We start from the raw sequence: 26,794 nt of genomic DNA on the forward strand, positions 1-26,794 counted from the left end.
ATTTCCAGTTATGATTTTGGAATTTTCATCTTTGTTTTGGTAATTTTTTTTAAGAAAAGCACAAATAACGCATTTCCAGTTATAATTTTGGAATTTTCATCTTTGTTTTGGTAAAATTTTTTGTGAATTAGTAATAAGTTCCTTGCTGGAAAATGCTCTAATTCTATTTCCCTTATATTTTTAATATGTAATATGTGAAATTCCTCGTCTTTAAAACGTACAAAGAGTAATTCGCTATTGTCTGAATTCCGAAATTAATTTCAGATTCCTGAAATTCCCTGCACTTGTGTATTTTTTCCTCAAGCTTAAATCCCCACCTGCAATTAAATTTCAAGAGTGTTAAACAAGGTAATAAAAAGTACTTAAGGAAACGCATTGTTCGCAAGACCATCATCGTCTTATTGCGCTTTTTGCTCTCCTTTGATGTAATGCGATTTCAGTTTAAAATTTAATTACACAAAAGACAGCAAAGATTGCGAAAGTAGTTCTCCGAGACAAATTGTCTTTTATCACCTCATTTAATTATACACAAAGGAGCAGGCAAGATGCGCACGTGCAGTTTGTTAATTTCGCTAGACAAAGTATTACGTTTTATACTCATGAGCTTTTCTGAAAATAAAAAGAAATCTTTTGGAGATTTTGTTTTTATATAATCGATCCTGTTATGTGTGACACAAAAGAAACAACTCATTCATGTTTTTTGGAGATAACAAGCGACTTCTGGTGAGAACATCTGAGCTTTATGTAAAAAAAAATATAATGAATCGTTAAGGAAATAACGTCAGGAGCACAGCAAGAAGAGAATTTTTAGGAAAATTGTGTCAAGTTTTTAATTACATATTGTCGATTGAGAATCTTGATAACCTGAAGTAATAAGTTTGACTTTAACCATTTCAAACTACTTTAACTAATCAGGACCGAATTACAGCCTTTGTTAAGTTTTATGCTAAATCCGGAGCTGTTTTGTTTATTCAACTCTCTCATTAGAGAAGGAAATTCAAACTAAACTGAGTTTGTGATATTTAATAGGAGAAAAGCTTTTGATCTAGGAAAACACAAAATTGAAGTGACATTACCAGAAGTGGAAATCAGTGAATTGCACTTTTCCGTGTTGAATATTTTTTGCACTTGTATGATTTTGTATTTCTTTTTAGTCGAAATTGTATTTTTTAATTTACGAGTGGTTTTTTACAAAATCAAACACTTTCAGTGTTTTTTGGGACTGAATTTTTTATGTTAAAAATTAAATAATAGTCTTTGGATGTTAGAGTTTTTCAGCAAAAAACACTTCAAATTTATTGAAAAAAAAAAAAAACACAAATAACGTATTTCCAATTATGATTTTTGGAATTTTTATCTTTGCTTTGGTATTTTTTTTTTGTGAATTTAGTAAGTTGCTCGCTGAAAAATGCTCTGATTCTATTGGAATAAGCAAAAAAAAAACGTATTTCAAATTTAATTTACCAATTTTTCAGCACTATTTGTGCAAAATCACAATTTTTTTTAATTTTTGACTGAAAAATATCCTAAATTTATTAAATTAACCAAAAAAAGAATAAATTTTGGTTTATTTTGAAAGTCTTTTAATGTTTCAATTTTTCAGCAAAAAACACTTCAAATTCATTGAAAAAAAGCACAAATAACGCATTTCCAGTTGTGATTTTTGAATTTTCATGTGTTTAGGTAATTTTTCTGAATTTAGTAATTTGCTCGCAGAAAAATGCTCTGATTCTATTAAAATACCAAAAAACAAAAAGGTATTTTAAACCTAATTTATCAATTTTTTCGCATTTTTTGTGCAAAATCTCACAAACTGAAAATTCTTGACTGAAAAATATCCTAAATTTATTAAATTTAGCAAAAAATAAATAAATTTCGCTTTATGTTGAAAAAATCTTTTAATGTTTAAGTGTTTCAGCAAACAATATTTCAAATTCATTGAAAAAGCACAAATAACTTAGTTCCAGTTATAATTTTTGAATTTTCATGTGTTTTGGTAATTTTGTGAATTTAGCAATTTGCTCGGTGAAAAATGCTCTGATTCTATTGAAACATGCAAAAAATCGTATTTCAAACTTAATTTACCAATTTTTCAGCATATTATTTGTGCAAAATCTCACAATTTTTTTAAGTTTTTCGCTGAGAAATATTCTAAATTTATTAAATTAAGCAAAATAATGACATAAATTGTGAGAGAAAGATGCTCTTTGTCCAAAATGTTATTCGCCAACTTAAAAACAGCATTTTGGTTTACTTAATTTGGAGATTAAAAAGTTTAATGAAGAAGTGTGACTTTATGGTAATCTTTTCCTGAGCAATTTTGTTTTAATATTAATTAATAGTGATACAAAACAATGGGAACCGATTTTCTTCAGATAAAGGAAAACAACTTTTTTTCTCCAATGGAACCATATTTTTTTCTATCCTGAAACTTTATTTATTCAAAAATCATTTCATAATCAAAAAACCATTATAGAAAGTTCAAAGTTTTTGTCTCTTCTTGACTACCCAAATAAAATTAAGTTATTCTAAAAATAAGGAAAATAAAACTTGTTTTACTTCGTTCCTAATAATTGTTTATTTGAAAACAGATATGAAACAGATATCAAAGGTCTAAAGTGAGCATTTTCAGAAACATAAGACGCTAAAGTAAAAGATGCCACGCTCCCTGTTAAAGGTTAACAACTATGTAGGTCACATGACAAGAAAACTTTTTTTCTTACCGCTGAAAATCATTTAAAATAATTATTTTTTTTTTTAATAAAACACTTTTTAGTTTTTAGTCTTCAGTTTCAAGGATATGTTGAAAATTGAATAACTCCTGAACGAAACATTGTCTTATGCCATAGGCTTATTTCCCAAACTACTTGTTTTACTTATTTCCAAACATTTTTAATACAAAATAAAATAAAACGCTTAAAAAAAACGACAAAACGTCTTGCATTTATTTCCTTTTTTTTCCTCCTATTTAAAATTATGTTAATTTTGAGTAATTTATAATTATTTATATAATTATATTATAATTCCTTTCACTGTTAGTGTTATTGCTGAATCAACTGACATTTATACACAAACTGATCTTCCTTTCATTCAAGGCTTTTAATTTTTGTGAGTTGAGTGATTGAGATGCTAATGAAACTGGTAAGAAGTGAGCCAACTGGTAATAATTTAAAATAAGGCATTTAAAAATTTTAGTTACTCACAGTGGAACTGTATTTGGTATTTGTTTGCTTCATCTTAGTTGAGAAAAATGAGACTAAATCCAGTGAAATTGAAGTAGAAGAAGATCGGAAAATTCTTGAAGAAAGTGTAAAACTTTATGGCTCGCCACGATCTACAACTACCCTCAATTTGCCAGGCCCTCAACTAACTAGAAGCTTTCTAGATGATGTATCCACACAAGTTAAATTTAATAATAGTGGAACGGGAAATTATACTTTTGAGTGAGTTTTTTTTTATTCAAAGATAGAAATAACAAGACTTCAGGTTTTTTTCGAAAGAGGACAAATTTGCCTATCTGGGACGCTACGAAGTTGGCGAATTGAAGACAATTGGTAATGAAACAATTCAAACAGTTCGAGGACAATTTTCTGAAAAAATTCAAGTAGCGGAAGACATATTTTATATTAGAACTATTGGATATGCAGCCGACCAAAATGGTTACCAACCGTTTTTACTAGACCTTTCAAAAGTCAAAACTACATACAAGTTGGTTCCTGCAATTGCCCATTTAGTGGGAGCGCCAATGGGGCCAAAAATTGCGATTTCATCCACTGTCATAACAACGTTATTAGGAGGAAATCTGGGCTGATAAAAAAAAATTTGCTTTCCAAAAAAAAAGAAACAAACGATAATTCCATTTATTAATAAAAAACTTTTTTTGTAGGTTTTAAACGTATTTTTTATTGTTTTTGTTGATTCAAAACAACCAAACTATCCCAGACTGTTTCCTCGGATCAAACTCCCCAAAGCAGCAGAAGAAATCCCTTTTTTTCGATTCAGATACTGTAGATAACCCTATCAAAAAAAATCGATTTTTATTCTTTATTCGAACACGGAATTTAGAATTTCAATCACGATTTTTGCACAATTCTTCCAAAGAGTCGTTCAAAAAAGTAGTTTGATGCTGGATGATAGAGAAGAAATGGAAATGGTACAAGAATGTAAAAATACTTTAATTTAAATTTTTATTTGAAGGGGTTAGTATAGAAATACGAGTTTTTTCAACTTGGTCAAATTACCTAGAGTTCCTATTCTTATTCCTAATATAGGAACTCTAAAATTACCCAGAATTGTTTTTTTATTTTTTGAAATTTTGTGAAAATCTGTCGTGGAGTTTCTAAATGTTGTCTTTTTTGGTTGTTTTACAATGTTTTTATTTGAACTTTTGACTTTCTTCATAAAAGTGAACTTTCCTGACTTTTTTATGTAGAATCCAAATTTAAAACCCAGAACAGAATTCAGAATTTCAATCGCGATTTTCTCAAAATTCTTCCAAAGAGTCGTCTAAAAAAGTAGTGTCGTGCTGTATGATAGAGATGAAAAGGTGCAAGAACAAAAAATTACTTTGTTGCGCAACAATAATTTTATAAACACGAAGAAATATCGGGAAAACGTTTTTGTTTCCAAAAAAAGAAACAAATCCATTTATTGAAAAAATAAAAAACTTTTTTTTCATGGTTTCAAACGTATTTTTTTTAATTGTTTTTGTTTATTCAAAACAACCAAACTATCCCAGACTATTTCCTCCGATCAAACTCCCCAAAGCAGCAGAAGAAAGCCCTTTTTTCGGTTCAGATGCTGTAGATAACACAAAAGATAACCCTATCAAAAAAGGTCGATAACCATTTTCATCAGCTACGTAACCAATTGTTCGTACGATATGAACCCCATCTTCATTGACATATCTGTCTTGGTATTGTCCTCTAACAGACTGAATTTCATTATCAGTGTCTACGTTTTTCAATTCTCCAATTTCATAACGCATCAGAACAAAAGTATCAAAACTAAAATATTTAAAAAATATGTTGTTACTTTCTCTCTACTCTCTCACCCAAAATAATAATTTCCTGAACCATCATTGGTGAAATTAAAACGATAAGGATGCTCATTATCTGGTTCATCAAAATAACCTTTAATTGGAGGAATGTCTAAATTTGTGTAATCTTTAGGAGGACCAAAATGGATAATAGCTTCTTCATGCACACGAGCTAATTGCTCTTGTGAAACGGAATGATTTGGTCTTCCGTGAGTTAGAGAGAGGAGAAAACAAGTCAAAACTATGAAACGCTAAAAATTTATTACTTTTTATTAAATAAGATCAAAATAAAATAATTATTTACCAGTTTCATGACGATGATTCCATCAAAACCCATTATAAACTGATTTTAACAAATAAGACAAGCGGTTTTAAGCTACATGAAGGTTAAAGGTGTCAATATGCAAATAGAAGTTTCCAAATTTTTAACATTATATTTATGTTGTATTTAAATAAATAATAACTCTGTGGTTTATTGGTCCAGTTAATTTAATTAATAACAAAACTACGACTTTAAAAGTGTACAATTCGAATCAAGACTTTTATTTCTTTCATAGCACAACAACATTACTTATTCTAAAAAATGAATAGTTATTACTTATATTTTTAGAATCATTATTCATTACCATTTATACAAGAACATATTTATAAGATAACAGTCACCACTTTAACCTTTTCAATCGAAGACAATTAAAATATGAAACGATAAACATTCAAAATATTACAGATTCGCAAATAGCAAAAGCAATAACCTTTTAAAAACCTGTTTTTGATGCAAAAACTTCTTTTATTTATTCTCAATTTGTTTCTTTGTAATAATTTCATTGCATCATGTGATTTTGCCAAGTCAAACACCAGGTAACACTTATCTTCATTTCAAATTAATTTTTTCGAAAATGTTAATACCTACTTACCTGGATAAAAAAAATTGCAAACTGCAATTTATGTCAATTTACCTACAATGAGTGTATATTTATATTTAATTAAGAAAGGTTGCGACCATGAAGGCCACACGTAGTAAAATTTTTACAATAATTTACTTGCCGTAAACAGAGAGTGGAATCTTGAGTGAAATCTTGCGTTACAACTTGTTGTTTTCATTCATTAACATTTAAAACAGAATGCATCATGAAACTGGTAAGAAACATAAACAAAAATAATTGCACCAACATTTTTTTTATAGATGATCATTGTCAATTTGTACGCTTTATCACACTTTTGTTTGTGTGAAGAAATAATGGACGAAGAAGACCGGCAAATGTTGAAACAAAGCATCCTATTGTTTGGCACTCCGCGACTTTTAAACGACTTACCTGGACCCGAATTTACAAAGAAAGATTTAGAAAAAATCCCTTTAGACATTGATTTCAGCAACAATCCTGGAAAATACAGTTTCAAGTAAGTGAAAAAATGTAACCTTCTTGTAACTAAATAAACTGCTTTAGGTATTACACAAAATTGAATCAGCTGGCATACCTCGAACGCTACGAAGCCGGTGAATTACAGGAAATTGACAATAAAACGATTTTGAAAGTAAAAGGACAATATACTGAACGATTTGAACGAAAAAATGGGGGCTATTATATAAGAACGATTGGTTACACCGCTGATGAGGATGGTTACAAACCGTTTTTGATAGATTTATCCACTTACAAAGATGAAACTGTTTATAACGAAACCGTTATTTATCGCGGAGGACCAAAGGGTGAAAAGGGAATTTCAACAACTGTCCTCATTACTTTAACCGGAGGAAATAGTTTGGGTTGATTCAAAAAGCGAAATATTGTGATAACTTCAATTTTATTAACACTGCAAACTAAACCACACGTGGAACAATTATTTATTTATATTATTAATAATGTAAAAGTTAGAAAAATAAATGTAACAGTAAGTAAGTTTTTGAAACATAACCATAATCGTTTAGATCCCGCACAATGAAAATGTTTTCAAGATGGCAGCACTTCTGGTTACACCGGAAATGGGTTATTTTCAACAGAAAGTTATGTTTTTAATTGCGTTTGGACCTTTTTGAAATTTCTTTAATTTGCATTTTCCTCTCCAGAAATCGATAACTCTACCATTTTTAATTATTTTGGAATCGTGTTTGGGCATATGAAAAAGAAAGGTTAAATCTTTTCTTTCATATATTTTAAATTGGAAAAATAATTAACAAACCACAAAAATAAGGTTGCGTCTGGGAAACTTCAAATACCTCAAATGGAAGGCCCCAATTTTTTATTCACTGAATGAAAGAGAATTTAATTTTGCATCGATCTGTATCAATATTCCCTATACCTAAATTTAAGGATTTCTAAGTTATTTTAACTTTTTAGTTTTCGCATTCCAAAAAATTAAAGGAACAAAAAATTTTCACAATTTTTTTGTCGATTTTTAAAAGGCTGTAACTCATCGATTAATGGTCGTATCTAAATTTAGAAAAAACCATTTTGAAGCTTTTAGTTTCTAGTTTCGAGATCTTTTGGCAAATATTTTTTCTGTGCTACGGTTATCACGCAATTCTAAGTAATAGCACAAGAAAAACTAATTCTAAAATTTTATGGTTTTGTTTTAAAGGAACAATTGCACATGTTGTTTCTGAACATTGCCTAATCTCCATCAAAATGAAAAAAACATTTTTTTACAATTCTGCATTAGTTATTTACTCAAAATAAAAAAAAATTGAACAAAATTTGTTTTTTGATTATGTTTTTGAAAATTTGTGAACTGCTTAATTTTTGAAAAAAAATCAAAAAAATGTTTTAGATTTTCTTAAATTCGTAAATTTTAAGAAACAATACAGAAAAAACAAAAAAAATAATTTTGAATTGTTTTTCGAAATTTTTTTTCAAATTTAACTAATGCAAAATTGTAAAAGAAAACTGAAAAAATCGTTTTTCTCATCTTAACGAAGCTTTGACGATGTTCAACAAAAAAATGGTAGAGTTATCGATTTTTGAATAGGAAGATTCCAATCCAAAAATTTAAAAAAAGTCTAAATATTTCGAAAACGGTTAAACTTAGGTATAGGGAAGGCTAATAAAACCAAAAAACGCAATAAAAAACACACCTTTCTAGATATTTAAAATAAAGAAGTTGATATCCACTTCCGGTGTAACAGGAAGTGCTGCCATCTTAAAAATATTTTTACTGAGCAGAACCTAACCGATGGTTATAAACAAAATTTTAGATAAACATTATTGTTAGAGCTCCCAACACTTCTAATTTTCTACAAAAATAATATGCAACACAAAATACATTTTCTTGCGGTTGTGAAATGCATTTTATTTCTGTATATTCAGTGTTTCATCGGATATTCGAAAAATTTTACATAAAAAATCGAATTCTTAAAAAAAGTAACAAAAATTGAGAGCTAATTTATTATTGTCAATTCACAATTTTTATTTCGTTTCCTGTTGGCTTTTTATTATTGTTATTTATTAGAACAATTCTCGTTTAAAGTTGCGTAATTTCTAAAACATCCTGTATATAGATAGCGAAAAATAGTTTAAGCATAGATATCCTAATTGAACCCCGAGTAAAGACATAATGTGTCATGTCATAATTTATCCAATAGTATTTATTTACAACCGAATTAAATTGACCTTCCTCTCTATGTAATACATATTGCTAGATAGAGTCGCAGAATTAAACCCGCAATGATACCTATAGTATTGTTCATCCTCGTTTGCACAATTTGCTATTTTTTGGTAAAAAAAAACCATGAATATTGGGAAAAACGTGGCGTAGTTGGCCCCAAACCGTCATTCCTTGTGGGAAATGTCGGAAAATCTTTCATCTTGCAAGCATCTCCGGGCGAAATCTACACGGAAATCTACAGGTATGCTTTTCATCATTTTCCATGTGTTGTTTTTATTTGCTTTTCATTCAGAAAGTACAAAAATGCGAGCGTTGTCGGCTTATTCAGATCAGAAACTCCGATCCTTTTAGTCCGTGACCCTGAATTACTCAAAGAAATTACAATAAAATCCTTCCAACATTTCCGAGACAATGATATCGATGTTGACAAAAAACACGACCCACTTTTTGGACGAAATCCTTTTGCGTTGAGAGGGGACGAATGGAAAACTGTGAGGGGGCAACTAACTCCCGGATTCACAAGCGGAAAAGTAAAATTTACAAAACCATTTTTTTTAATAACATTTAAAATTCTCAGATGAAATGGTTGTATTCCTATTTGGAAACCAATGCTAAAAAAATGGTAGAGTTTCTCCAGAGAGTACCAGAGACGAGCTATGAAGCCAAAGAATTGAGCCTTCGATTTACTTTGAACAACGTGGGAGACGCTGTATTTGGCATCGAAGGGAAATGTTTTGAGGAGGAAAATAGCGAATTTCGAAAACTATCAAAAGAGTTTTTGTCGCCTGGAAGTTACGGAGTGATTATGATCTTTTTAGCAACACTGTTTCCCCCCATCACCAAAATATTTCCCTTGAGGTAGAACTAAAATTTTGTTACAATTTTTCAGTTTTTGCTTCAGATTTGTTACAAAATCGGTCGAAAAAAAGCTCACCAATTTAGTATCCGATGCTTTGAAATATCGAAAAGACAACAACATCGTCCGCAACGATTTTATGCACATTTTAAGTCAATTGAAGCAAACTTGCGAGGGTTTTACCGATCTTGACGTCACAGCCCACGCGGCTGGATTTTTTGGTGATGGTTCTGAGACCAGTGCAATGGTACTGAGTTTTGTTTTGTACCAACTAAGTGTCAATCCAGACCCTCAATCAAAACTGAGAGACGAAGTAACAAAAGCGTTTGAGAAAAATAACAATAATTTGCCCTACGAAGTAGTGCAAGATTTGGCATATCTAGAGGCTGTTATACAAGAAACTCTTCGAATCCAACCTCCAATTCACTCGTTGCAGAAGTTGTGCACAAAAAACTTCACTTGGACACTAAAAGAAACCAACAAGCCTCTTGTTATTGAAAAGGGGACTCCCATTATCATACCCATGCTAGCACTTCAACGTGATGAGGAACATTTTGAGGATCCAGAAAGTTTTCATCCTGAAAGGTTTCTCGGCAAAAACCGGGAAAATATTAAAAAGTGCACCTATATGCCCTTTGGAGAAGGACCAAGGGCCTGTTTAGGTTTGAAAAAAAAACAGTTTTCGTAAAATAAAATAAAAATTTTAGGACAACGATTTGGGTTGTTGCAAATTAAAGTGGGATTGGCTTATATCATCAAGAATTTTGAATTAACTCTTAATAAAAAAACTAAGTTACCGCTTAAGTATGATCCCACCAATGTGTTAATTACACCAATCGGGGGTCTTTGGCTTGACTTTAAGAAGATTGAGTGAGAATTTAATACCTTGTAACCCCACAAAAAAATTATACAAAAAAAGAAAACAAAATACATTTCTTGCGATCAAAGTATTTTCATTTTTTTATGTTTCTCTAGCGGACTGGTTTTCTATAATACCGAAATGTAACGGTCTTTTATAACCAGCAGTAAAAAATTAATCACCAATTTAGAAAACCAAACAGAGTTGTTGATCAAAATTTCAAAGCTACAAATTAGGTACTGCAAACAACCAAATATTCCATTTTCTCATAATGATAATTCATAATTTACTTCCACAATTTTTGAAATGCAATTTCAAGTTAAAAAACACCAGTATTTTCCAGAATCATAAATTGTAATTCCTCTTTTTCTCATTGACCAGATTATTTTTTATTTAGTTATTATCATGGCATTGGCATACATTTATAATATAAAATATGTAACTAATAATATCCAATGTAATAAATTTTTTATTAAAAACTGTTGGCTTGAGACAAGTAATTTTTGAAAATCCATATTCCATCCTTCTTGTTCCAATAAATAACAATTTGTGAGAGATTGTGTAAAAAATCCATCGCAATGGATTTTATCTGTCATTTTCTATATTTTGGGTTATTACAACTATTTTAATAAATAATAAGAAATTTGCATAAAAATAAGACTATTTGAAATTGTTTTATAGTTTAGAGTTTAAAAGATTTGAAAATTCAGTGAGCGTCCAAATTTTTTGTTAAAAAACTGCAGCAACTGTTGTGTCATCAACAAACAGGTTTTGTGAGTTAGGAGTTCCAATCGCAAGATACGAATACAGTTATTTAAGCTACAAGGGATGTTAACAGAATAAAAATTAAAGTAGTAATACGTAATAAAAACCATCTATTATTAGAAATGATGAAATCTAACCAGAGACAATTTAACATTAACGTAACTCTTTAATTTATTCATAGCTTAATTTTTTAATAAAGTTGCAGTTGTCAAATTAAATAATATTAAATCATTTTTATTCAATCCAAACACATCTATTTTCTAAATATTTGACAATTTAATTTTACTATAGTAAACAGAAAAAAACAAATTATAAATATTTATCATGTAGTAGGAATTTTTTTCTTACTATAACAGTGTTTGTTTTATTAGTATCAAAAACTGATTTGCAAATATTATTGTGTTAGAAGTATTTTTTGGTAATAATTTGTTTATTAATAGCGTAGACAGTTTTCCAGTGGCTATGAATTTTTTTTTAATACACAAAACACAAAAATTAAAATTGATGATTAATTGAGTTTTGATAAAATAACTGAAATGAACAATTAATAGCAAAAACAAATTTGTTACAATTGCTTTGCGATTGCAATAAACATCTCAATAGCTCAATTTAAATATTCTTTTAACCTTCCTTATTCTATAAGCTAGAAACTTGAATTTTGGTACGAAACAATTGGTAAAAATCGGTCGCAAAGACCAAAGGTCGGCAGTAAAATTATACGGTTGAAGATACAATAAATTCATGAGAAAAAAAAATATTTCGAATCATGAAATATACCTTATTAAACAGTAAAATGTGAAAAAATTAAAATAATAATGGGCACCGAACTAAAAAAACCTTAGGTTTGCTACTCGCATTTCCAACAGTAAATTATTGTCGTAAGGATGTTTTCCAAATAAGTAGGATAAGGAAAGTCGTGTGATGTTTACACCAGATTTTTTTGTAAAGGTTGCCACGAGTTCAAAAGTCTACCTGTTGAATTGAATAAAAATTAATAATGAAATTATTTAATTTGTCATTTACAACTTTATCAAAAAAGTATCAATATTTTAAAGAGTTATATTAAATAGTCTCTGGTTAGATTTGGTCATTTTAATTCCTACTAATAGATAATTTTTATTAGGTATTCCTAATAATAATATTGTTTACTTAATTATGGCATTTAAAAGGCCATTTACTTGTTATCTTAGTAAATAAATAACTAATTAAACATCAATTAAAATAATTTTTTAATTTAATTTTTAGTTGCAGTATAAAATTATTTTAAAAAATAATTTTTTATTTATATATACCTTTACTTTCCGAAAACCCCCGGTATATTTCTAGGCTCATTCATAATAAAATCTTGTTTTACATAAAAAAATCCGGCGCAAGGTTATAAACTCTGTTTCATCTTGACCGAAGCGACTGTTTAGTTGTAGTGAAACTAGCAGAACAGCAATATGAAATTGGTAAAAATTTTATTTTTCAATTAGTTTGTGTTAGTGTCCAGTATTTCTAGTTTTGTTTATTGTTTGGATTGTGTTCTGTTGCTTTTGGCAATTGTGATGACCAACCAACGCCTCCAAAACTCCAACCACCAACAAGTAAACCTGACGACATCCCTGAAGACGTCCGAGTATTAAAAGAAACAATAGCGAAATATGGCCCCCCACACGACTACAACCAGTTGGGCTTTCCAGGTCCTAAAGTGCTTCTTGACGATGAAAAAGACTTATTTAAAAATAAACTAGAATATGAGGGGGGATCAGAGAATTATACTTTGAGGTAGAAATTTTAATGGTAATTTTCCCCACTAGTTTCTTGTTTAATTTTTAGAATACGCACAATAACGGATTATTTCAGTTACACCGGGCATTTCGAAGAAGTAAAAATGCCCCAAAGCTTCAAGCAAAACCCCGATATTAAAGGGCAATTTGCAACGCATTTTGAGCGCAAAAGTGGCGGTTTTTATATTCGTACAATTGGTTATAAAGTTGACGAAAATGGTTACCGACAATTCTTGCTTGATTTGACTGTGGCCAAAACAACTCTAAAACAAGTTTCTCAACCCTCTGTTTCGTTTTGTAGTAATGTTAATGGTGTGGGTAGTACCATTAGTGGTCCTGGTTATCCAAGTTATGGTGCCCCTGGCAGTAATACTGCTTTTAGTAGCTCATTTGGTGGTTTTGGTGGTTCACCAAATCTACCAAGTGGAAAAATTAGCATTTCTTCTACTGTACTCGCTACGTTGACAGGAGGCAACCTTGGCTAGCTTTTTGAATATTTGAAACCACAAGGGGTGAAACTGCGAATTTTTTAAGTGCTAAAAATAACAAAATTTTTACTTTTTGGATTTGAGTCACTAATTCTTAAGTTTATTTTGCTTTCTCACTCGGAATTTATAACAACTATCTACAATCTTTTTGCATTTCAATGATATCTGTTATTGGTTCCTTTATTGTAATAATTATTATTACATAATTGAAGGGACAAGCAATTTGAACTTTTTTGTGTATTTACTAGTTATAATTTGCATAAATTATTTATACAACAAAATTCGATTTTGTACAAAAACCGCATTAGTTATTGCTACTTTTTTCCTATTTGTATTTTAAGTGTTACTGTAATAAAATTAATTTTTCTACGTGTATTTCAAATCATATGATACTCATCATCCAATATCAAATAATAAAACGACTTTTTTATAGATTTCTAAGAAAAAGCACTACATTTTTTGTGGAACGTTTTGTTTTTTTCTCAAAATTTTTTTGGAACTTTTAGTTTGGATGTTTTCACATTACTTGCAATAAAAAATTACTTTTAAAATCTTAATTTCTAGTTCAAACTTGAATTTTGAGAGTCGACAGGAATAACTATCATTACTAGTGCTCATTTTAAAAAACTGAAAAAATTGTAATTTTTTAAACTTGAGCCAATAACGTTTTATGCACTTTTTTGAGTCTTTAAGTCCTCTAAAAATGTAAAAAACATTATATGGATCAATTTTAGAGTGAATTTTCTTTTGATTTGTATAGAGATTTTGGTAGTAAATGAAGAGACAAATAATTGGAACTTTTTTTTTATATTTACTAGTTAAAACAATGTTTATGAGAAATTTGCATAAATTATTTTTACAACAAAATCCGGTTTTGTACAAAAACTGTATTTTTAATCATATGATACACATCATCAACTATTAAATAATAAAACGACTTTTTGTATATATTTCTAAGAAAAAGCAGTACATTTTGTAACTTTTGGTTTGGACGTTTTCAAATTACTTGCAATAAAAAATTACTTTTAAAATCCTAATTTCTAGTTTAAACTTGAATTTTGAGAGTCGACAGGAATAACTAGCATTACTACTGCTCATTTTAAAAAACTCAAAAAAATATAATTTTTTAAACTTGACCCAATAACGTTTTATGCACTTTTTTGAGTCTTTAAGACCTCTAAAAATGTAAAAAACGTTATATGGATCAACTTTAAAGTAATAATTTTTTTAGATTTGTATGGAGATTTTGGTAATAATTGAAGAGACAAGTAATTTAAACTTTTTTGGATATTTACTAGTTATAACAATGTTTATGGGAAATTTGCATAAATTATTTATACAACAAAATCCGATTTTGTACAAAAACTGCATTAGGTTATTCTACTTTTTTCCTATTTGTGTTACTGTAATAAAATTAATTTTTCTATGCATATTTTAATCATAAAATCATCATAAAATATCAAATAATAAAACGACTTTTTGTATATAAATTTCTAAGAAAAAGCTCTACGTTTTTTATGGAACGTTTTGTTTTCTTCTCACAAATTCTTTGGACGTTTTCAAATTACTTGCAATAAAAAATTACTTTAAAAATTTGAATTTTGAGTTTAAACTTGAATTTTGAGAGTCGCAGGAGTAACAATCATTAGGTACATCCCGTAATTAATCACAACATAATCCGATACGCAACAACTGAAAAAAACCTGTTTAGTTTTCCAACAGAAACAACTCAAGACAGCATGAAATCGGTATTTCTACTTTAGTCCTCAAATTATGGACGCTCGAATTAATTTCGTTTAATTGCAGTTGATATTATTCATAATTTTTTTCCTGTATTTTGGCCAATGTGCCGAGGACCCAACACCAACCACGTTGGATGACACTTCTGAAGATACAAGAGTACTAGAGGACACAATAGCCAAATACGGCCCCCCTCAAGACTACAAACAACTGGGTTTTCCCGGCCCCGAAATAGCCCTTGATGAAGAAAAATATCTCCACAAGAATCACCTAAAACTTAAGGGTTCCGGAAATTACACTTTGAGGTAGAAACTTGTTCTTTTTTACTGCCCCTCAAGTTAATTTTTAGAACGCGTACCATAACCCCCTATTGGAGTTACAACAGACATTACGAAGAAGTGAAAATCCCACAGTCTTTCTATCAACCTCCAGATATTAAAAGCCAATTTTCCAAACATTTTGGAAGAAAAAGTGGAGGTTTTTATATTCGCACAATTGGTTACAAAATCGATGAAAATGGTTATCAGCCATTTTTATTGGATCTTACTATAGCCGAAACCAGTTTAAAGAAGACTTTTAGACCTTCTTTAACATTTTGCAGTGGTGGTAATTATGGACTTGGTTCTACTTTCCTCGGGCCCAGTGGCACCGCAAATGCTTCATCTACAATACTCACCCCACTGACTAAAACATAAAATTTGTAATTATTGAGACAAATAAATGGTCATTTAATCCCTTTTTAGTGCCTATTTTAGTCAACTTTTCGATAAAAATTGGAAAGTTTCTTGATTTTTAATGTTTAAACAAAATTTATTACACCGGTCCGGTTTTTCTTGTAACAAACACATTAATTAATCATAATTATATAAAAATCCATCGCTGCATCGTGTTTAGTCTCCCGATTGAAGCACAACCAAAACAACATGAAATTGGTAATTACTCAAAATAGTTTTATATCAAAAATAGTTCCAGTAGTTTTTCGTAATTTTTGGACTTTCCTCCGTGCATCTTTCCCAATGTGGCCAAGAACCAGGTCCATTCTCTGAAGATATGCGCGTCCTAAACGAAACAATAGCAAAATATGGCCTTCCACAAGACTACAAACAACTAGGTTTTCCAGGACCTAAAATTGCGCTTGATGATGAAAAATACACCTACAACAATAAGCTCGAATACGAAGACGAATCCGAAAATTATACTTTGAGGTTGAAACATTTGCTTTATATTTTTACTTCAAACAAGTTTTTAGAATACGCACGATTACTCCCAACTTTAGTTATATTGGAAATTATGAAGAAGTGAAAATGCCCGAGACTTTCAATCAATTTCCGGAAATTAAAGGTCAAGTTGGGGAACATTTTGAAAGAAAAAGTGGAGGTTTTTATATTCGGACAATTGGGTACAAAGTCGATGAAAATGGTTATCGGCCATTTTTGCTTGATCTTTCTATTGCTAACACAATTATGAAGGAGGAAGACAGGAAGGAAGACAGCAAGTCTCCAATAACATTTTGTGGTGTTGATTATATTTTTAAGAGTACTTTGGGTGGTGGTGGTGGCTATAGTGCCTCTTTTGGTGATAGATATGGTGGGGGTGTCAGTGGTCCTCCGAGTAAAAAAATAACTATTTCTTCTACTGTGATTGCTACACTAACAGGAGGCAATGCACTGGGCTAGAAATTGTTTCATTTTCAGTTTTGAAATAAAAAAAATGAACGAAAGATTTTTAATGCATCATCAAAAACATTACATAATATGTTAAAAATACTTGTAAAAAATAAACAACATGAGTAATTTGATATTCTTTCTTTAAGACAATTCAAGGCTGAAACTACCAGAATGAAGGTTAAAAGGATAAATATTAAAAAGCATTCGTATAAGACAAGATAAGACTACTTTACTCACTTAAAATTTCTGTAGTCACTCTGTATATATTATTTTAATTAATGTAAATTATTAAATTTCCCATCAAGTTGATGCAATTCCGCAGTAATTCTCTGTTGAGTTCCACACTAAACATGATTTTGGTAATTTTAACTCTATTTTGAATTGTTATGAATACGAATTATTTACAGTTTTGCTTGCTACTTGAAGCTTCTCTTTGGGCCGTTTTTCACTGTGCTGAAGAACCGAAATTTCTGCCAACAGCGGAAGATTTGCGTGTCTTAAACGAAACAATTGAAAAATATGGGCCCCCACAAGACTACAAACAATTGGGTTTGCCAGGTCCACAAATAGAAATTGGCCAAAATCTGCACGAGAATAAATTTGAATCTGATGAAAGGAAAAATTACACTTTGAGGTAATAATACACTATTTTTCATATCTTAGAAGAATTTAATCATTTTTTCAGGATTCGTGCAATAACTCCTAAATTTAGTTACAATGCACGTTACGAAGAAGGCAGATTTGAAGAATTTCCACTCGTTAAAGGACAATTTGGGGAACATTTTCTCGGAAATAGTAGCCAAGTTTATATTCGAACTATTGGTTACATACTCGAAGAGAAGGGTTTTCGTCAATTTTTGTTGGATCTTACTGCTGTTAAAGAACACTTACAGAAAACACCAGCTCTTATTATTAGCGGCGTTCCTATTTCGTCCACAGTTCTTATCACATTAACAGGAGGCAATACACTGGGCTAACACAATTGTAACATTGTAGCATTTTTGGTTTTGAAGTAAAATACAAGTTTTTAATAAAAAGTCATTTTTTTACATAAAATTCCGCTTTCCAATAAAAATGTGAAAAAAAACATTGAAAAATGTAAAAAATAAACAACATGTGTAATCTCATATCCATCATCGGTTTCAACGCTGAAATTACAAGAGTGAAGGTTAAAATGATAAATATACCAGGTGTATAAAAAGTATGGAACCAAACGTTTTTTGCTTACACTATTTATTTTTTGAAAAAATGGTGAATGTTTTATCAAGAATAAAATTTTTCGAAACTATTTTTTTTAATGGCAACCCACTATAAAACCATTTTTCTCTCTTATAATCTAAAGATTACAACTATCGACTTTTTTAATTTTTACAAAAAAAGATTTTTACATAAATTGCAATTTTGACCAAAAATCGCATAACTCAAAAACAAACTATCGTTCTCAAAATAAAATCACATTTTTTATATTACTTTAATTTATTTATATTATTTATTATTTTTACTTTATATTCACCTTGTATGTACAGAGTGTTCCAATGAAAACGAGCCACCCCGAATATCTCAGAAACTAAAATGACTTGGCAAAAACGCTGAAACAAAACAGGCTAATTTTGTTTTTAAAAAAGACTTTTTTTAACACAATTTTGAAAGCATCCTCTTTAACTTTTCCCACCTCAATTTCTAAATTTCAAATGACACCAACTCACTTGCGACAGATCAAATAAAAGTGTTTTTAAAATGTTCTTTGAACCTCTTTTCTAAAGTTGAATGGGATTATCTATTCATAAGATATTCGCAAAAAATAATGTTTCTAATTAGTAATTACTTCTAATAAAAACTATTAAAATAAATTACACGAAACATACTAATATTGTTATAAGTATTATTGAAACTGTAACAAACTTATTTTTATTTCTTTATTTTATTGTCAAAATAATCGGACTAAAGGACAGGGGGTAATAACGTTTCTTATAATTTAATGTAAGTATCTAAAAAATAGCAATATAGTTCTTGAGTTCCTTTGACTGACTGACTGATTAATTTTTTGCCGATATTTTATGAATGTATAAAAATCATTTCATTTTGGAAAAAAGCTTGTAAGGAGCATTTTAAAAGTGTTTTCATTTTTTGTATCACTAGTGGTTGGTGCTATTTGACATTTTAGAGTTAAGAGGTTAAAAAATTAGTGAAGGTGCTTTCAAACTTGCGTCAAAAAATGTCCCTTTTCAAAACAAAATTAACCTGTTTCATGTTTTTTTTTTGCAAATTTTTATTAGAATAATATCTCATGAAAGGATGGTCTAATTCAATTTTGGTAAAAAGTTTTGAAAACATTGAAACACCCTGTATATTAATAAGCTTTGGGAACAATTATTAAACTCACCTGTACATACCGTCACATTTTAATTAATGTAAATTATCCATAATTTCCCAAGGTGACTTAAGTTGATGCAACTCTGTAATAATCTGTTCTGTCGATGAAGCAACAACATGATTTCAGTAATTTTAACTCTATTTCAAATTGTTGTAAAATACAAATTATTTACAGTTTTGTTTACTACTTGAAGCTTTTCTTGTGGCTTTTCTTCACTGTGCAGAAGACCCAACAGCGGAAGATTTGCTTGTCCTAAATGAAGCAATTGAAAAATATGGTCCCCCACAAGACTACCAACAGTTGGGTTTGCCAGGTCCACAAATAGAAATTGATGAAAATAAAAATCTACACGAGAATAAATTAGAATATGATGAAACGAAAAATTACACTTTGAGGTAAAACGCAATTTTTTATCTCACACGATTTTATTCATTTTTTCAGGATTCGTACAATAACTCCACAGTTTAGTTACAATGCACGTTACGAAGAAGCTATAATAGAAGAATTTCCAGTCATTAAAGGCCAATTTGGGGAACATTTTCTCGGAAATAGTAGCCAAGTTTATATTCGAACTATTGGTTACATACTCGACGAGAGGGGTTTTCGACAATTTTTGTTGGATTTTACAGCTGTTAAAAGTTTAGAAGAACTGCCAGTCTTCGAAAGTGGCGGCGTTCCTATTTCGTCCACAGTTCTTATCACATTAACAGGAGGCAATTCTCTCGGCTAAAACTTGTAAAATTTTGAATAAATAAACTGACTATCAAACACTTATTTATTTGTGTTTCATACAAGAGAGAATAATTATGTGAAAACCAGCCTCGTCTGGCAAGGTTCTTGCACTTACCACAAGGTAAAGTAATGTCAAAGCTCTCAACTGGTTTGATTTATTTTATATTTGATCAGTCCACAAGTCGACATGAAACTGGTATGTACAAATTATAAATGTCTCAAAATTTTAACCAAATTTTGTAGCTAATCTTTTATTTATATCTCTTCACGCATTTTGGTAAAGGTGAAAATGAGTTTTTTGCATCGAAACAGGATTTGCGCGTACTCAATGCAACAATAGCAAAATACGGACCCCCAAAAGATTACACAATTTTTAATTTGCCAGGTCCTGAAATTTTAGTAGATGACGACTTGTTGTCACATTCAGTCAGATTTAACGTTTCAGCGAATGAAGAAAACTACACTATATGGTAAAAACACACTATAGACTTTCTTTTTTTGATTAACTGTTTTAGGATTCGCACTGTGACTGACAATTTTAGTTACAATAGTCGTTATGAACAAACCGAATTGCAACACATCGATTTAGAGAGTTTTCCAGTAGTTAAAGGCCAATTTGGTGAACACTTTGAACGAAAAAATGGAAGTTTTTATATTCGTACTATTGGTTATGTACTGGACCAAAGTGGGTATCACGAATTTCTAATTGATATTTCAACGACTGAAACAACCATAAAGGAAGTCGAACCACCCATTGATGGTAACGGGACTTATGTCAATCGACGACCTCCAGCAAAAATACAAATTTCGTCGACAGTGCTGGGCTCTTTGGTGGGAGGAAACTCACTTGGCTAAATTGAGTAATAAATAATCCATTAAAACCAACAAGAGCAAAAATCTGGAAATTATTTAAGCCGTTCCTCTTTTAGTCGATATTAGTTTCAAGTCGGTCACGGTTTACCAAGTGGAACACCTCCAGGGTGCTGTTTGCTCTTGCTCAAGACACTCACGTGATTACTCCACTATTGACCCAACACTGCAAACACAACCGCCAAAATTCATTTCGTTGTTGATAATAAATTAAAAATGAAATCAAAGCTATTACAAAACTTCACAGTGCTTCTGAAAAGACAGGGCGACAAAAAAAGTCATGTTATATGTCATTTTGTTCGTCTCAGTGAGACAAATCAAATGCACTAAAAAAAATTCAAAAAGTCCACACACTTTGAACTACATAATTTTTTTCTAATTTAAATGAATTTAAAATACTTTAACTTTAAAAAATTATTACTTAATAACTATTAGGCCAATTTCCTTCACATAAAGATCCAAAGAAATGGACTTGCCCTTTAGAATGATTTAAAATTTGGAATTGAATATTGGCAAACTTTCCTTCGAACAGTGTTCGAAGAAGTTCGAAGTAAATCAAAGTAATCTAAGAAAAACCCCACGAGTATTTTTTTTTCTTTGTCACCATCGTGTAGAGCATCTTTTTATTAGTTAGAATCCAAATTTTTAAAATAATATACCGACTAGTTTTCAAAATATGATTTTTTGAAGTTAAGGTTTGCTAATGAATCATTGCGCCATATAGGAGAAATGCATGTTAATCTTACTTAAAATTGTTTTTTTATAGAAGAATAAAAATAAAAAGTCCGTCTTTTATAACTTATTTAAAAACCGTAAAATTTTAAGTCTTATTTCATTGATATTATTATTACTTAACAATTTTTTGATATAAATTTTCATTCCATGTTTAACTATACATATTTATACAAACTTTCACCCCTTATTTGACCCCCTTAGGGATAGAATTCTCCAAAATCTTGAAACACGTGCTATCTTGTTTTTAACTGAACACCCAAATACCAATTTTCATAGATTTAACTTAAAAAAAAACGGATATTTTACGAAGTTTTACCCTTGTTCAACCCCCTTGAGGGTGAAATTTCCAAAAATCCTGAAACACGTATTACTTGATTTTTAATCGAAAGCCTAAATACAAATTTTCAAGGATTTAACTTTATAAATGACATATTTTAATACAAATTGTCATCCCTGTTTAACCCCTTTGGGGATGAAAAATGATCAATTGCACCTTCTTTGTTCTAATTAAAATAAACAAAAAACTGTTTCTTTACTTGAAACAAACAAACCTGTGTACTAATTAAATCAAATAAAGAATTTTTTGTTCTAAAAATGACCCCTGGCCATTGGCTACAAGCAATAGCCTTAAATATAGGAGCAAATCTTTTTCAAATCAAATCACTTTCCATTCAGATTCCAACTTGTTCACCTTGTTCTAGCTTTCTAAACTTTTCAAAAAAAAAAGGTGACTTACTGCATTTAACATCACTTAAAAGTGATGAGAAAACATTGGCTCAGGACATTTTCAAAGAAAGTTCAGAAAGCTAGAACAAAGTGAACAAGTCGAAATCTGAATGGAATTGATTTGATTTGAAAAAGATTTGCCCTTATATTTAAGGCTCGTGCCTTAAACTTCTAAATCCTCTTTGCTCAATGATTAGTGGTCATTTTTACAATAAAAAAAAAACTCTTTATTTGCTTTAATTAGTACACAGGCTCTCTTTGTTTATTTTAAGTAAAGAAAACGTTTTTGTTTATTTTAATTAGAACAAAGAAGGTGAAATTGACCAGTCTTAAAACAAATACTTTTATAAAAATGCAATTTTTTTTTATGGCGCAATACCTAATTAGCAAACCTTAACTTCAAAAAATCATATCTTAAAAACTACTTGGTATATTATTTTCAAAATTTGGATTACAACTAATAAATAGTTGCTCTACGCGATGGAGATGATGAAAAGTAGAGTTTTTCTTAGATTATTTCGATTTACTTCGAACACTGTTCGAAGAAAAGTTTGCCAATATTCAATTTCAAATTTCTTATCATTCTAAAGGCCAAATCCATCCCTTTAGACTGGTCTTTATTTGAAGAAAATCGGCATAATAGTTATTGAGTAATGATTTTTTAAAGTTAAAGTATTTTAAATTCATTTAAATTAGAAAAAAAAGTGTGTGGACTTTTTGAAATTTTTTTAGTGCATTTGATTTGTCTCATTGAGACGAACAAAATGATATATAATTTGTCAAGTCGTCACGATATGACTATTTTTTGTCGCCCTGTGAAATTGGAAGCGTGCAAACTGTTCTAGACTTGTAATATTTGTCTGCTGGCCATCGCAGTGAAAAACACGAAAGCAAAAATAAATTTGAAAAAACCCTAAAAGTGAACTATTTTGTAGTCTAGACCTTTAAATTTCATGCAATTTTTGCAATTAATTTCAAGTTTCTTTTTTTCTTCCTCTTACGTGCAATACAATATGTCAATATTGTGTTTCAAACACGGAATAATAAGCTGGGAGAGAGCGTATTGCATGACCTAGAGTTGTTCCGGTATTCAGACTTGTCCGGAAAGAAAACCGGAAGTAGAATGTAATCTCGGTGGTGAAACAGCCCTCGGACTCCGGATATTATTATCTTTGATTGCGGACGGGTATTACACACGTGTGGGTTTACTGCATATTGATCATCCCTAACGACATAATAAGTTATTTAAAATTGCACAGTGGTTTATCACAACGTGAATTTCTTTCATTTACAAAAACTTTCCTAAAACATCCAAGTTTTTGAAACTACATAATGTAGCAATCACCAAATTTGTCAAAAATCAAGCATTGCATACAAAATCTGAGAACAGACCCCTAATTTTACGTAAAAAACACTTCTTTTCCTTTCATTTTCTTATGCAATTTTTAAGAAAATTGCAAGTGTCACGAAAATGAAAAAATTGGAAAAATCAATCAAAAACCGGTCTAAATCTCAAAAAAACTATCTAGTTCTAATTTTAAGCCCAGATTTGTTATTTTTCGTATCATTTTACACTGAAAACATTTGTTTTTCTTTTATTGCCTTATGCAATTTTAAATAAAAAAATTAGAAAGGGTTTGCACAATTTAGATTTGATAAAAACAACAAAAATCGGTCTCAAAAACTGATCATTTTTAAAAAAATCCGAGTGCAGATTTGTAATTCTCAAGAGGTTTACCTTTTCTTTTAGTTTTCTTATGCATTTCTTAAGAAAATTAGAAAAGTGGCACAAAAATGGAAAAAAAATTGGAGAAATCGATAAAAAATCGGTCTATATCTCAAAAACCATTTTTTTTTTCGGTAAAAAGCATCACAAAACAAGTATAACATAAATATTAGAAAGATTTTACTCAAAAAGGGTAAATTATATCGAAAAAACGCAAGAGACCTCTTTTTAGTAAAAAACTATGGAATTTAGAATTTTGTTGTTGTTATAGTACTTTTTTATCCATTTTAGGACGCCCTTGATTAAAAATTTCGACATAAAGGTACCAAATTTTGTACTTTTATCTAAAATGGTTTCTGAAATATTACACAAAATCCATTAAAACATACACCCCTTTCAGGGAGTGTAGCGCCCTTACATAGTATTTTTCAAGAATGTTCATAGGAAACTTTTATCATAAAATTGAATATTCTATCTCCTGTTTCAATTTGTAACAATAAATTCCTAATTCTCGTGACGATTTACGTTGGCAACACATTTTTTACTTTAATTTTTTTATGAAATTATTGAGAAAATTAATAAATTTTCGAACAAATTGAGTTTGACTAGAAAAAATCGATTTAAAATTGGTCTAAACCTCAAAGACTAATTTATGTACATAAAATTTTAAGCACAGATTTGCAACCAAAGAAAATTGGAAAAGTTTTGCACAATTTAGAATTGCCAAAAAAAAACAAAAATCGGTCAATATCTCAAAAACTGATCATGTTTTTTCAAAATCGGGGTGCAAATTCCTAATTCTCGTGACGTTTTACGTTCGAAACACATTTTTTACTTTGATTTTCTTATGAAATTTTTGAAAAAATTAAAAAATTGTGGCACAAATTGAGTTTGACTTGAAAAAATCGATTTAAAAAATCTCAAAAACTAATTTATGTATATAAATTTTAAGCACAGATTTGCAATCTTCGTATCACTTTACGTTGAAAACATTTGTTTTACTGTAATTGCCTTATGCAATTTAAAGAAAAGTGGAAAAGTTTTGCACAATTTAGATTTGACAAAAAAAATCAGTCTATATCTCAAAACCACAAAATTAGATTTCTAAAACTTAGTTTTGGTTCTTATGAATCACCTTTTTTACTCAGAAAAGTGACAAAATCAAAATTTAACAGCCAGGAAGTTAATTATAAATTTTAATTAACTCCTTACACTAAATTTTAATTAGCGTTTATAACAAACATCGCCGACAATCCCATTTTTCCAAAATTGTGTTTTCAACCGTGAAAACAGCGTCGCGACAAGCGACTCTAAAATTTTATTACTTTTATTCTTGCAGACGGAGTGATAAAAATCTACTACTTCCACCAGTAAACACAAATAGTAGGTGAAGAAATTGTATGTATTTCGCTAGCTCAAATCCTTTAATCCCCTGTTGAATTCAAGTGCAATTACAAATTTATAATGCTGACTTTATCGTACATGGGATTAAAACCGTATCCAAATTTATCAGTTCGTAATCCTCCTGTATGCTATTTTTAACACTACCGTGTTGAACATTTTTATTTTTTAATGTGATACGATAAAACGTTTTGTATTGTGACAAGATAACGTTGATTTTACTGTTTTGAACAAACATTATCTACTGAATTTCGCTTAAAAATCGGACAAACTCAATTAGAAAGTTTTGCTCGGGGATAATGGAATTGTTAGTTGGAGAAAAAGAATTCATTTTCAATTCCACACTGAACATTGACAGATTTCATTAAGTGCCCATTACTCAAGAAAAAAGATAAAGAAATGAAGCAAAAAATTACAACGTCTTATCATCTTAAATATTAGATTAAAGTCTGGTAGAATTAACATTATCTAAGGAAACCAGTTAACTTCGCGTTCACATAAAGAGCTTTTTCGTATATTGCTCGTTATATCTTTTAAAGAGATTAAGCAAAAAGACCAACAAAAATATGCTCCTTATTTTACCTCACATCATATTCACATCTGACCCATTAAAAACTTGCTAACTCCATTTGATATGATTCTGAGGTCAGCTTATTTAATGCCATTTCAGTTGACGTGGCGATATAATCACTTTGCGAAATAGATTTAGTAAAAGACAGAGTATTTAAGACTTTGACAGATGTGCGAAAGCAATCAAAAGTTGATCGTAAATTGGAGGAGAAAATCCCATTTAAAAAGAGCAAAACACAAAAAAATGAGGTGGAAAAGAGTAAAATTGTCTTTTTACACTTGTAATTTATTAATATTAATTGCTTGATTTATCAAAAATTTGCAAAACTCAAAAAAATTGTTCTTGCTTTTTTGCATTTTTTTATTCAAAGAATATGTAAATCTGGATTAGCTAAAAGCAACCCTTCAATAATTTGAACTTTGAAACAATAATAATAATAAATTAAAATTCTTTCTTTTCTTTTCAATCGGAAAAAATTTAACCCACACTAAATTCAAAGCAAATCTCCAAATTGGTATTTATAACATCAAAGACTATAAGCAAATCGTAGTGCTTCAGGAGCAGACACTGTCAAGATACATTAACATCTACAGAAGCGTCAATAAAAGCTCTTGCGTTAATTACCATAAACGACAGGTAACTGTGCGAAACTCTATCCAATAATTGTCATCAATCAATTACAGACGTGATGTGACGTGGGTGAAATTATTTCCACGCAAAATGTTCTACCTCATGTGGTAATAATGACATTAGGCGTAATTTTAAAAGCGCAAAAAAAGGTATTTGGCGATAAATAGTCAAAAACGAGTAGAAAAGAACTTTTAAAGAGCAAAAACACGTAAATTTCAGTTTTTTAAGTTATAAAAACTATTTTGAGAAT

General features: G+C 29.9%; 10 protein-coding genes across 12 annotated transcripts in view; 8 read left to right on the forward strand and 2 right to left on the reverse strand.

Moving 5' to 3' along the window:
• LOC123013575 (adenylate cyclase type 6) overlaps nt 1-26,794 on the reverse strand; it is a 107,178-nt gene that overhangs the window by 33,753 nt on the left and 46,631 nt on the right. The window lies entirely within an intron of this gene.
• LOC123013580 lies at nt 3,057-3,892 on the forward strand. Its single transcript, XM_044412194.1, has 3 exons — nt 3,057-3,141; nt 3,196-3,443; nt 3,487-3,892. Exons 1-3 carry the CDS (start codon nt 3,127-3,129, stop codon nt 3,809-3,811), a joined length of 588 nt encoding a protein of 195 aa, XP_044268129.1. The 5' UTR covers nt 3,057-3,126; the 3' UTR covers nt 3,812-3,892.
• Nucleotides 4,674-5,714, reverse strand: LOC123013583. The gene is made up of 4 exons (XM_044412197.1): nt 5,665-5,714; nt 5,343-5,614; nt 5,054-5,289; nt 4,674-5,006 (listed from the first exon to the last, which is right to left on the reverse strand). Exons 2-4 carry the CDS (start codon nt 5,373-5,375, stop codon nt 4,730-4,732), a joined length of 546 nt encoding a protein of 181 aa, XP_044268132.1. The 5' UTR covers nt 5,376-5,614; nt 5,665-5,714; the 3' UTR covers nt 4,674-4,729.
• Nucleotides 5,885-6,929, forward strand: LOC123013582. The gene is made up of 3 exons (XM_044412196.1): nt 5,885-6,175; nt 6,222-6,436; nt 6,484-6,929. Exons 1-3 carry the CDS (start codon nt 6,167-6,169, stop codon nt 6,803-6,805), a joined length of 546 nt encoding a protein of 181 aa, XP_044268131.1. The 5' UTR covers nt 5,885-6,166; the 3' UTR covers nt 6,806-6,929.
• On the forward strand, nt 8,146-10,758 carry LOC123013576 (probable cytochrome P450 28a5). Its single transcript, XM_044412188.1, has 5 exons — nt 8,146-8,876; nt 8,928-9,165; nt 9,213-9,493; nt 9,537-10,153; nt 10,199-10,758. Exons 1-5 carry the CDS (start codon nt 8,695-8,697, stop codon nt 10,363-10,365), a joined length of 1,485 nt encoding a protein of 494 aa, XP_044268123.1. The 5' UTR covers nt 8,146-8,694; the 3' UTR covers nt 10,366-10,758.
• On the forward strand, nt 12,454-13,747 carry LOC123013577. The gene is made up of 3 exons (XM_044412189.1): nt 12,454-12,566; nt 12,617-12,882; nt 12,934-13,747. The coding sequence occupies exons 1-3, from the start codon at nt 12,558-12,560 to the stop codon at nt 13,367-13,369; spliced, it is 711 nt and encodes a 236-aa protein (XP_044268124.1). The 5' UTR covers nt 12,454-12,557; the 3' UTR covers nt 13,370-13,747.
• Nucleotides 14,850-15,850, forward strand: LOC123013579. The gene is made up of 3 exons (XM_044412193.1): nt 14,850-15,120; nt 15,179-15,417; nt 15,462-15,850. Exons 1-3 carry the CDS (start codon nt 15,112-15,114, stop codon nt 15,805-15,807), a joined length of 594 nt encoding a protein of 197 aa, XP_044268128.1. The 5' UTR covers nt 14,850-15,111; the 3' UTR covers nt 15,808-15,850.
• On the forward strand, nt 15,824-17,830 carry LOC123013578. Of its 2 annotated transcripts, XM_044412191.1 has the most exons (4): nt 15,824-16,044; nt 16,088-16,317; nt 16,362-17,138; nt 17,187-17,329. In XM_044412191.1, exons 1-3 carry the CDS (start codon nt 16,036-16,038, stop codon nt 16,786-16,788), a joined length of 666 nt encoding a protein of 221 aa, XP_044268126.1. In that variant the 5' UTR covers nt 15,824-16,035; the 3' UTR covers nt 16,789-17,138; nt 17,187-17,329. The 2 variants fall into 2 exon arrangements, with proteins under 2 accessions (XP_044268126.1, XP_044268127.1); XM_044412192.1 differs by lacking the exons at nt 15,824-16,044; nt 16,088-16,317 and adding an exon at nt 17,465-17,830 and having other exon boundaries at nt 16,784-17,138; nt 17,187-17,413.
• On the forward strand, nt 19,219-19,883 carry LOC123013584. The gene is made up of 3 exons (XM_044412198.1): nt 19,219-19,278; nt 19,328-19,548; nt 19,595-19,883. The coding sequence occupies exons 1-3, from the start codon at nt 19,270-19,272 to the stop codon at nt 19,881-19,883; spliced, it is 519 nt and encodes a 172-aa protein (XP_044268133.1). The 5' UTR covers nt 19,219-19,269.
• Nucleotides 19,950-20,770, forward strand: LOC123013581. Its single transcript, XM_044412195.1, has 3 exons — nt 19,950-20,081; nt 20,129-20,355; nt 20,401-20,770. The coding sequence occupies exons 1-3, from the start codon at nt 20,073-20,075 to the stop codon at nt 20,738-20,740; spliced, it is 576 nt and encodes a 191-aa protein (XP_044268130.1). The 5' UTR covers nt 19,950-20,072; the 3' UTR covers nt 20,741-20,770.

The sequence above is a fragment of the Tribolium madens genome, unplaced genomic scaffold, assembly GCF_015345945.1.
Source record: "Tribolium madens isolate multiple individuals breed KSU strain unplaced genomic scaffold, Tmad_KSU_1.1 Scaffold_96;HRSCAF=242;Tcas5.2_LG5, whole genome shotgun sequence".
Lineage (NCBI taxonomy): Eukaryota > Metazoa > Arthropoda > Insecta > Coleoptera > Tenebrionidae > Tribolium > Tribolium madens.